General features: G+C 36.4%; 1 protein-coding gene across 3 annotated transcripts in view; it reads left to right on the top strand.

Annotated features, from left to right (window-relative positions):
• The first annotated feature begins 9,104 nt into the window (after positions 1-9,104).
• Positions 9,105-11,593, top strand: part of RBL2 (RB transcriptional corepressor like 2) — a 194,340-nt gene continuing 191,851 nt past the window's right edge. For all 3 annotated transcript variants that reach the window (XM_053699499.1, XM_053699498.1, XM_053699497.1), the window contains exon 1: positions 9,105-9,494. In XM_053699499.1, coding sequence (XP_053555474.1) covers positions 9,336-9,494 — 159 coding nt within the window. In that variant the 5' untranslated portion in view covers positions 9,105-9,335. The remainder of the gene's footprint in view (positions 9,495-11,593) is intronic.

The following is an 11,593-nucleotide window of genomic DNA, read 5'->3' as shown; positions in this document are numbered from 1 at the left end:
ATATAGTGATTTCTGTGCAATGAAGTTGTAGCTCAGTATGATCCAATCAAAAACCAAATAACATTGTGCAAAAACCTGTAAAGAAAACAAACAATACTATAATATATACAAACTGTTAAGTGGGTATATCAGTATTATGCTTACTCAAATCAGTCGACGCGTTTCGGCCATGTACTCCTGGCCTTTATCAAGACTAACATTGTGAGTAAGCTGAGAGAATTTATAGGAGCTGTTGCTAATGTTTGGGCGCCAAAAAGCTAGTAGGCCACGCCCCCTTCCTGTTAGGTGCATTGTGGGTATGGGCAAAAGTTTAGTTTTAAAATGTACTCTTAAAAAATCAAAATATTAATTTATGAGTCTTAACTATTATTGTGTTCTTGGGGCCATTTCAATTTGGGCTATTTGCTTTGTCTATGTGCCCTTAGTTGGCATCCTAAGTATGATAAATTTGTATTCCACCTACACTTCCGGTTTCGCTAGTGTTTGTCGTGTTTACTTCCGGTTTTTCTAATGTTGGCTCATATCCTGTGGGTTAGTGATGCTATCATACTTCGATAGCTATCTATTTAGGTATTGACCTAACTCCCTTTGTATGTCATATGGCGACTACTTTATCTTTTAGCTAAAGCTGCCTTTACTTTCATTCTTTCTCTTTATTACCTCTGTTCGGCACATATTAATACTTCCGGTTAGCGCATATTAGCACTTCCGGTTTCGCTATGTCATAGCACTTCCGGTTTCTGTTGTTTTCCGGTATCGTGATTGTCTAATACTTCCGGTTTTGATAGGTTACACTACCACACAGAGACTAGTATGAGAATAAATCTAAGCTGCCTATTAATAAGTGCTGGATATATGGCGGTATGTTTGGGTACATGAGTGAATATTGTGATGTAACCAAATCCAAGTACCTATGGTATAGTTTGTGTTACCATACTCAGACTCGAGTAAATTAGTAAAACAATTTTAAATTATTTAAAATAATTTAAAATAAAATAATATAAGATAATTAAAATAATCTAAATAATCCAAAATACAATAAAAATACAATCGGATTACATGGAATAAGATAAAATAAAATGAAATCAGGATAACACTGATACTAATAGAATGCCATATGGAACTGGCTATACAATGAATACCTCCTAAAATCAGAGTGACAGTAGTACAAATAACTGCTCAAGCTCATATTTCAACAGAATGCCAAATCAAAAATGGTATCAAATTGCTTAAAATATGTTCAAACTTCTTAAAATACCCCAAACTTTTCTAAAAGCTTTTAGAATATTTTTAAAATACAAAATCCCAGAATTATTATAATCCTCATTGTATTAGTATTTAAAATTAATATTATAATTAAAACTTTAAACATAACATGATTGTAAAACCAGATAGGACCATATAATGTAGACACTAGATGGGGCCAATGTGTGGGATGCTTCAATAATGGGAGAGGACTGGGAAGACAGTGGAGGTCTCTTTTCTATTACGCACATAGGTAAGTAAACCCGTCTTATAGAAGGGAATCCATGCTATCAGTATACCTACACTTGTCAGGTGGAAAAGACCTGATAGGATCTATGTTTCTGGGTGAGGTGGATAGAAGTGAGCTGTGATTTGATGGAGCATAGGTGACTCTATTAATCAATGATTAAACTCTATTTTGTGAGGCTGAATAAGTGCGAGAGGTCTTCCCTATTATTCAGACCCTTTGGGTACAAACTGTTCAGTGAGAAAATCCATTTGGACTCGTGTAAGAGTAATTTTTGTTCGTGGTTACCCCCTCTCCAATTTTTTCTCACTATTTCTATTCCACAGAATTTCATATCTCTGATGTTTCCTCCATGTTTTATTGTAAAGTGTTTGTATAGTGCTGTATCTATTCTTTTTTTCTCTATACATAGTATGTGCTCCCTCATTCTGTCTTTCAATTGTCTGGAAGTTTGTCCTACATATTGTAATTTGCATGGACATTCAATAAGATATATGACATTATGGTCTCCACATCTTATTAGATCGTTGATCATAAATTTTTCCTTCATATGTGCAGATGAGAATGAGGTTGTTTTCCAGCCATTTCTGCACGCTTTACAATTCGGGCACGGGAAAAAACCTTTATCTTCTTGTTATATTGACCTACCACTGCACCCATTTTCTGTTTAGGAACACTCGGTGCCAGTCTGTTCTTTAAATTGTTTGTTTTCCTGTAAATAAATTTCGGGTGTGGCATTAGTAATTCTCCCAAGACATCATCGTCTTTTAAAAGTGGCCAGTGCTTTCTGTAGATCTTCTCTATGATGTGTTTGTTTTCACAGTATTCTGTGATAAGCGGGACATCTATACTGTCTTCGGATGTCACTGTCCTCTCTCTGGTTTTATATTTTAGGAGGGTTTTTCTATCAATGGCTTTGACTTCTTTGATTTTTTCTTCCAGTAATGTCTCTTTATATCCTCTGTCGATAAATCTTTGTTTTAGTACCTGGGTTTGTTCTTCCCACTTTGTCGGATCCGAGCAGTTCTTTTTAAGCCTCAAGAGTTGTCCCTTGGGGATGTTTTCCTTCCAAGCTTTGTGGTGGCAGCTTTCGTTATGAATGTAATTGTTACAGTCAACCTCCTTGAAGAAGGTCGAAGTAACAAATTGACCATTCTCTATATCTATTTTGAGATCCAGGAAGTGTATAGACTTTCTATTGCATTCATAGGTGAATTTCAGATTTTTTGTATTCATATTCATAACTTCTATGGTGTAATGCAAATCCTCCATAGAACCCTTCCAGATGAGAAAAATGTCATCAATGTATCTTACGTAGAGGACCAGGTCCGCGCTCGCTGGGCATGATTCCCAGAAGATTTGCTCCCACTGGCCCATGTAGAGATTAGCATAGCTTGGCGCGAACCTGGTCCCCATCGCTGTTCCACATTGTTGATGATAAAACTTCTTGTCATGATTAAAATAGTTGTGGGTTAAAATGTAATAAATACTGTCTAAAACAAAAGTGCATTGTGCTTCAGGGATACATGAATCTTTAGAGAGAAAGAACTTTACAGCTTCGATGCCTCCTTCATGTGGTATACTCGTATATAGCGAAACTACATCGCAGGTTGCCATAATAAACGATTCTTCCCATTTCAGATTTTCCAGTATTGTCAGAATCTGTGTGGAGTCCTTCAGATAGGATGGAAGATTGGTAACCTGTTTTTGAAGGATCTTGTCTACATATTCTGACATATTACTTGATATCGACCCAATTCCTGAGATAATCGGTCTTCCTGGAGGGTTGACCACCGATTTATGTATCTTGGGAAGTTGGTAAAACACTGGGGTAATGGGGTATTTGACCATAATGTAGTTAAATTCTTTCTGATTAAGTATCCCCAGTGTTTTCGCTTTGGTGGTCAGGTCTTCCAAGTCCTTTGTGAATTTGCCAATTGGGTCACTTAGTAACCTCTTGTATGTTTTGGAGTCACTCAGAATTCTATTGCACTCTTCCTCATATTTGTACTTATCCATCACAACGATAGCTCCACCTTTATCGGCAGGTTTAATGGTTAGTTGATGGTCTTTCTCAAGCTTTTTGATAGTGCTCATCTGGGATCTGGATAGGTTGAAACGTACTTTTTTGAGTCTATTCTCACTTAGTTTCCTGATGTCATTACAGACATTCGTTTCAAAAGTTTCAATAGCAGTCCCTTTACTTCCTACCGGATAAAAGGTGGATTTCGGTCTTAGACCTGTGTGTAAGAATTGGTCATTTTCAACTGAAGCTGTGTAATTGCGTTCAATTGGAGACTTGAGGAAGTAACGTTTTAGTGTTAACTTCCTCACAAATTCTTTCGTACTAGTGAACGCCTGAAATTTGTTCAGGCAATTTGTTGGTGCGAAACTTAAGCCATGAGATAAAATTGCTTCTTCTTGTCTGGTTAGTTCTCTCGAACTTAGATTATATATACCCTTAGTCACCTTCTTTGTGACTGGAGGGTCAGTATGCGAAGTGTGAGGGATCACTTTGTGTGTGCACTTTTGTTTTAGACAGTATTTATTACATTTTAACCCACAACTATTTTAATCATGACAAGAAGTTTTATCATCAACAATGTGGAACAGCGATGGGGACCAGGTTCGCGCCAAGCTATGCTAATCTCTACATGGGCCAGTGGGAGCAAATCTTCTGGGAATCATGCCCAGCGAGCGCGGACCTGGTCCTCTACGTAAGATACATTGATGACATTTTTCTCATCTGGAAGGGTTCTATGGAGGATTTGCATTACACCATAGAAGTTATGAATATGAATACAAAAAATCTGAAATTCACCTATGAATGCAATAGAAAGTCTATACACTTCCTGGATCTCAAAATAGATATAGAGAATGGTCAATTTGTTACTTCGACCTTCTTCAAGGAGGTTGACTGTAACAATTACATTCATAACGAAAGCTGCCACCACAAAGCTTGGAAGGAAAACATCCCCAAGGGACAACTCTTGAGGCTTAAAAAGAACTGCTCGGATCCGACAAAGTGGGAAGAACAAACCCAGGTACTAAAACAAAGATTTATCGACAGAGGATATAAAGAGACATTACTGGAAGAAAAAATCAAAGAAGTCAAAGCCATTGATAGAAAAACCCTCCTAAAATATAAAACCAGAGAGAGGACAGTGACATCCGAAGACAGTATAGATGTCCCGCTTATCACAGAATACTGTGAAAACAAACACATCATAGAGAAGATCTACAGAAAGCACTGGCCACTTTTAAAAGACGATGATGTCTTGGGAGAATTACTAATGCCACACCCGAAATTTATTTACAGGAAAACAAACAATTTAAAGAACAGACTGGCACCGAGTGTTCCTAAACAGAAAATGGGTGCAGTGGTAGGTCAATATAACAAGAAGATAAAAGGTTTTTTCCCGTGCCCGAATTGTAAAGCGTGCAGAAATGGCTGGAAAACAACCTCATTCTCATCTGCACATATGAAGGAAAAATTTATGATCAACGATCTAATAAGATGTGGAGACCATAATGTCATATATCTTATTGAATGTCCATGCAAATTACAATATGTAGGACAAACTTCCAGACAATTGAAAGACAGAATGAGGGAGCACATACTATGTATAGAGAAAAAAAGAATAGATACAGCACTATACAAACACTTTACAATAAAACATGGAGGAAACATCAGAGATATGAAATTCTGTGGAATAGAAATAGTGAGAAAAAATTGGAGAGGGGGTAACCACGAACAAAAATTACTCTTACACGAGTCCAAATGGATTTTCTCACTGAACAGTTTGTACCCAAAGGGTCTGAATAATAGGGAAGACCTCTCGCACTTATTCAGCCTCACAAAATAGAGTTTAATCATTGATTAATAGAGTCACCTATGCTCCATCAAATCACAGCTCACTTCTATCCACCTCACCCAGAAACATAGATCCTATCAGGTCTTTTCCACCTGACAAGTGTAGGTATACTGATAGCATGGATTCCCTTCTATAAGACGGGTTTACTTACCTATGTGCGTAATAGAAAAGAGACCTCCACTGTCTTCCCAGTCCTCTCCCATTATTGAAGCATCCCACACATTGGCCCCATCTAGTGTCTACATTATATGGTCCTATCTGGTTTTACAATCATGTTATGTTTAAAGTTTTAATTATAATATTAATTTTAAATACTAATACAATGAGGATTATAATAATTCTGGGATTTTGTATTTTAAAAATATTCTAAAAGCTTTTAGAAAAGTTTGGGGTATTTTAAGAAGTTTGAACATGTTTTAAGCAATTTGATACCATTTTTGATTTGGCATTCTGTTGAAATATGAGCTTGAGCAGTTATTTGTACTACTGTCACTCTGATTTTAGGAGGTATTCATTGTATAGCCAGTTCCATATGGCATTCTATTAGTATCAGTGTTATCCTGATTTCATTTTATTTTATCTTATTCCATGTAACCCGATTGTATTTTTATTGTATTTTTGGTGAACTGTATTTTGGATTATTTAGATTATTTTAATATTTTAATTATCTTATATTATTTTATTTTAAATTATTTTAAATAATTTAAAATTGTTTTACTAATTTACTCGAGTCTGAGTCTGAGTAAGCCTGCTCCTAATAAACACTCTATTTCATCCACTCTGAAGACTCCGCATTCTTTTTCCTCATTTTACAAACTATACCATAGGTACTTGGATTTGGTTACATCACAATATTCACTCATGTACCCAAACATACCGCCATATATCCAGCACTTATTAATAGGCAGCTTAGATTTATTCTCATACTAGTCTCTGTGTGGTAGTGTAACCTATCGAAACCGGAAGTATTAGACAATCACGATACCGGAAAACAACAGAAACCGGAAGTGCTATGACATAGCGAAACCGGAAGTGCTAATATGCGCTAACCGGAAGTATTAATATGTGCCGAACAGAGGTAATAAAGAGAAAGAATGAAAGTAAAGGCAGCTTTAGCTAAAAGATAAAGTAGTCGCCATATGACATACAAAGGGAGTTAGGTCAATACCTAAATAGATAGCTATCGAAGTATGATAGCATCACTAACCCACAGGATATGAGCCAACATTAGAAAAACCGGAAGTAAACACGACAAACACTAGCGAAACCGGAAGTGTAGGTGGAATACAAATTTATCATACTTAGGATGCCAACTAAGGGCACATAGACAAAGCAAATAGCCCAAATTGAAATGGCCCCAAGAACACAATAATAGTTAAAAAATCAAAATATTAATTTATGAGTCTTAAGAGTACATTTTAAAACTAAACTTTTGCCCATACCCACAATGCACCTAACAGGAAGGGGGCGTGGCCTACTAGCTTTTTGGCGCCCAAACATTAGCAACAGCTCCTATAAATTCTCTCAGCTTACTCACAATGTTAGTCTTGATAAAGGCCAGGAGTACATGGCCGAAACGCGTCGACTGATTTGAGTAAGCATAATACTGATATACCCACTTAACAGTTTGTATATATTATAGTATTGTTTGTTTTCTTTACAGGTTTTTGCACAATGTTATTTGGTTTTTGATTGGATCATACTGAGCTACAACTTCATTGCACAGAAATCACTATATCACATTGGACACTTTTTTAATCACCTTGAATACTCACTTTTTGCCACATAAACTGGAGGATTCTCACATTTTTTGCAAGGTTACACATTTTTTCTACATTTTTTCTACATTTTTTCTACATTTTTTTCCCCTTTTTTTCACATTAAGTGATCACACATTTTTGGATTTTCCATTTTCTCACCATTTCAGGCACAGGACACACACTGCTTTGGAATTATTTCAGAATTGGTCACGGACAGAGACACTAATTTTTTTTTTTTGCCATATTGTGATTTAATTGGACAAATATAACCATAAGAACATTTACCACCATCTGGACTGTTTCTAAATAAACTACTCCAATTAGGACACGTGGCCCAATTAGGATACTTGGTCTATAAGATCAATTATTGCAAAAAGGTTTTTATTGTGCATTCCCATTTTTTGCATTTATTTTATTGTAACATGGATCCATGATTTTATATGATTGTTATTTTTATTTCTATTTTTAGGATTGTGTATGTTTTTAAGTAGATCTGAGATATTTTAACATTTTTGTGTGGATTAAACATTGATATACATTCTTAAAGTTTACAACTAATTTATAGTTATTATACTATTTGTACATCGATTCCACCAACGTCAACAAGAGAACCTACATTGTGGACACCGCTCTATCAGTCTAACAGGTGTCCCCATTCCCTACCTCAGCCTTTTTTGGCGCTCACCTCCACCCCCATCTATATTTGTTTTTTGTTAAGTTGCCTAATAATTATGCACAGTAATAGTCACCTGCACACACAGATATCCCCCTAAAATAGCTATAACTAAAAACAAACTAAAAACTACTTCCAAAACTATTCAGCTTTGATATTAATGGGTTTTTTGGGTTCATTGAGAACATGGTTGTTGTTCAATAATAAAATTAATCCTCAAAAATACAACTTGCCTAATAATTCTGCACTCCCTGTATAGATGCTAATTATTAGCAAATACTGATTATAATAACTACTATAATAAGTAGAATGGGGCAATTAGACATATAGTTTATCATATCTGTCTAGGAGCCATGTACATATGTAGATTTTTAGCCAAACCTACCGCAATATGGCATAGGGATAGATCTCATTGGGAATGTGTTCCTTTACATGAGGTAAAAAGGAAATCAGTCGACCCTCTGATGTGTGTATGTGACACATTGCAGGGCCAGTTGGTTCATGAGATGTCTGATGTGGGGGTATGGTGTGAGCCGAGGATCTAACTAAAGTATGGTCCCACTGGGAGCCCCCTTCCTTTGTTGTTGTTTGTTTATATATATATATATATATATATATATATATATTAAAATTATTATTCTATCCACAATTTTATGGTCGGACAGCTTGCAACTCAAACTGACAGCATTTTGCTATCTGGAACAGTAGTGAAACAATGTTGCTATTTTTCTCCTATGGACCACGCTTGAATACGCTGCTCATGTGACATACATGAGTATCAGTAAACAGAGTATTATTTTGAATTATTATTTTTTATTTTTGTCATATTTTTATTTTTAAACCTCTCAAGCCCAGGTACTGTGCAAGTCTATGTCCTTACCACTATCTTCTAATTAGGAAAACCTATATATATCATAAGACAACATATGGGTAAATTCTAGTGGTATGTCTTGTCCCTCAGGCCAGTAATTCATTTGTTTATGGTCACTAATATTTACGGTACTACACTGTTGTGCTTCTTTCCCCCTCTCTCACGAGTTTCTTACATCAAAACATACATCAATTTCCAGTGCTGTATGTGTCTGTATATTAACAGCTGTTATAAATAACATAATGTGTGATACATTTACAGCTAAATGCTATATACTGTAGCTATATCCATTTATTTGTTTTGTAATAACTTTATCCCAGCACGTTTCATGGAGAATCAGCCTACTATCGTGTTATGCAATAAATCGGACCAATAAAAACATTCGTTTTTATACATTCGGCCAATGAAGAAGCGAGTGTGTGACGTTAGCACCGCCTTTCTTCACTGACAGCTCGCCCATCCTTACACTAAGGTAGACTGCGTAAAACATAACGTAAACACCTCGTTTACGGTGATTGAGTGGAGTAACTGCAGTTGAGAATTACCGTGGGATGCTGTCAGAAGCTGGCCATTTAAATATCTGCGCAGTGTCTGATACTGGGGTCATTAAGCCGATAACACCGAGTTGGTTAGGGGGAGATCAGAGGAGCAGATCGGCCTAACGATGATCAAACAGGAGGAAGAGGAAACATCGGTGGGTGATAGAGACTTGCAGCTCCGCTGCCGCTATGACGATCTGTGCGGTAGTCTGAATATGGACGAGCGAGCTCGGGTAGAGGCCTGGGATATATACCGGGGAACTAGGGACAGCTACACCCTAGAGGTAAGGAGGACTGTAAAGGTGATCACGCGGTATTTCCGTATGATGTCAAACATAATTATGTCCCTGACTTGATTCCCCTTTAAGAACGAATTATTATGAAGAATACACAGTACGGGGTTGTACTGAGCTGAGTAAAACTTACAGTTCCTGGTCAGCCCTGCACTATGTATTCCTTATAACTATGCTCGTTAACCCATTGGTTGCTAAAGAGAGCTGTGGTGCAATCACACGCAAATCTTCGCTGCCGTCTTTCCCAGTAAATAAATAATACACAAATGTGACCATCGCTGCTTTTTACCACCGTGTGTATTTTATGAGAATTAAGGGGATCTGTTTGACGTAATTACCCTCTAGCGAATATATGTTATATTTTAACTGGGGGCTTGGTTCCCCAGCTCTTTATGTAACTTTGCCTTTATTGGATAGAGTCCAAAGAAGTCTTCACTGAAACAAAAAATATTTTTATGTGAGGTTGAACTTTAGGATCATTGGGAAGTTATAGGGCAATATAGATATTTTAGTGGATTCTTTAGATGATGAGTTGATCGATTTCTTAATAAATCTGATTCCAAGAAAATATTGCTGTATTCAAATCTTAATTCTCTCGGGGAGATGATTTTGTAAGTTTCAATTGATCCAGGGAAGACGTATTGGGTCTCATGGTGTAGTTATGCCTGAGGCATTTGTACTTTTACTTATTAGAGTTTGTATCTCTGCTGTATTAAGATTCTTTGTCTTAATACACAAAGCCTTTACTGTATAGGAATCTGGTTTAGTGTAACACAGAAGCAACCGATTATCATGATACCAAGTGTTACATCCTTTGTTATGGCTCAGTCAGTAGTTCTCTCTTATTATGGAGATTGTATTGAGTGATGGGTCTAAATTGTTATGTTTTGATAAAAGACACATATAGACACACACACAAACACTGAACTGACATAGTTAACAGTAACAAGGCTTATTCAGCTGTTCCATGGTCCCTGCACATAGACAGCTGCATTTAGTTGTACCACTGTAATACCATTAAAACAATAGGGGGTTGAATTGTATTTAAAGGGACAGTCAAGTATAAATTAAACTTTCATTATTCAGATAGGACTTTTAATTTTAATCGACTTTCCAATTTACTTTTATCATCAAATTTGCTTTTTTCTCTTGGTATTCTTAGTTTAAACTAAACATAGGTAGGCTCATATGCTAATTTCTAAGCCTTTGAGGGCTGCCTCTTATCACATGCTTTTTAAATCTCTTTTCAACACAAAGAGACAGAAAGTACACGTGGGCTATATAGATAACACTGTGTTCAGGCACAGAAAGTTATTTAAGATCTAGCACAATACAATGCTAAATTTAAGACAATAGATAATAAACAGTCACAGTCATGTGATCAGGGGGCTGGAAGAAGGTTCCTAGATACAAGGTAATCACAAAGGTAAAAAGTACATTAATATAACTGTGTTGGTTATGCAAAACTGGGGAATGAGTAATAAAGGGATTATCTATATTTTAAAACAATAACAATTCTATGGTTGACTGTCCCTTTAAAGTGTTCTTTTTTGCTGGATATTTAAAACCACTAGTATAGATGATTGCTGTAATGTATGTAAATTAACTCTTGCAATGGGAGCTTGCATCTGTTTACTTTTTGGGTTTTAGCTAGCAAATGAGAGAATCCAGTTAAAAAATATAACAAAGAATGCTTGAGAAGCGTTGCCATGATGAAGCCCATATTAGCCCCTGGTGTTGTTGCTATAGCAGAGGAGATTTGATCTGTGAATTCTTAGCTTGGGTATCCAAGCTGGTAGCTGTTCGCTAAGGTAATGCAGTGTTTGATGCTTCCTATTTGTTTATGGTTGGGATGGTGAGTGATTTGTTGCTGCTCCCACAGGGAGTTTGATTGCTGAGAGCATCTGACCTGCAATTACTTGTACTCTACTCTAAACAACACCAATTTGGGGGAAATATTGATGTGGTATGAGAGCTTCAGTTGGCCACACTGAGCCTAGGAAAAAAAAACGAAATGATTGAAAAGGCCACCTGAAGATATTAAAGGGACACTTCTTTTGTGTAATAATAAATAAACAAATGCATGACAT

The sequence above is a fragment of the Bombina bombina genome, chromosome 1 (assembly GCF_027579735.1).
Source record: "Bombina bombina isolate aBomBom1 chromosome 1, aBomBom1.pri, whole genome shotgun sequence".
NCBI lineage: Eukaryota > Metazoa > Chordata > Amphibia > Anura > Bombinatoridae > Bombina > Bombina bombina.
The sequence above is the reverse complement of the archived record's forward strand: the minus strand, read 5'-3'. Positions and strand labels throughout refer to the sequence as shown.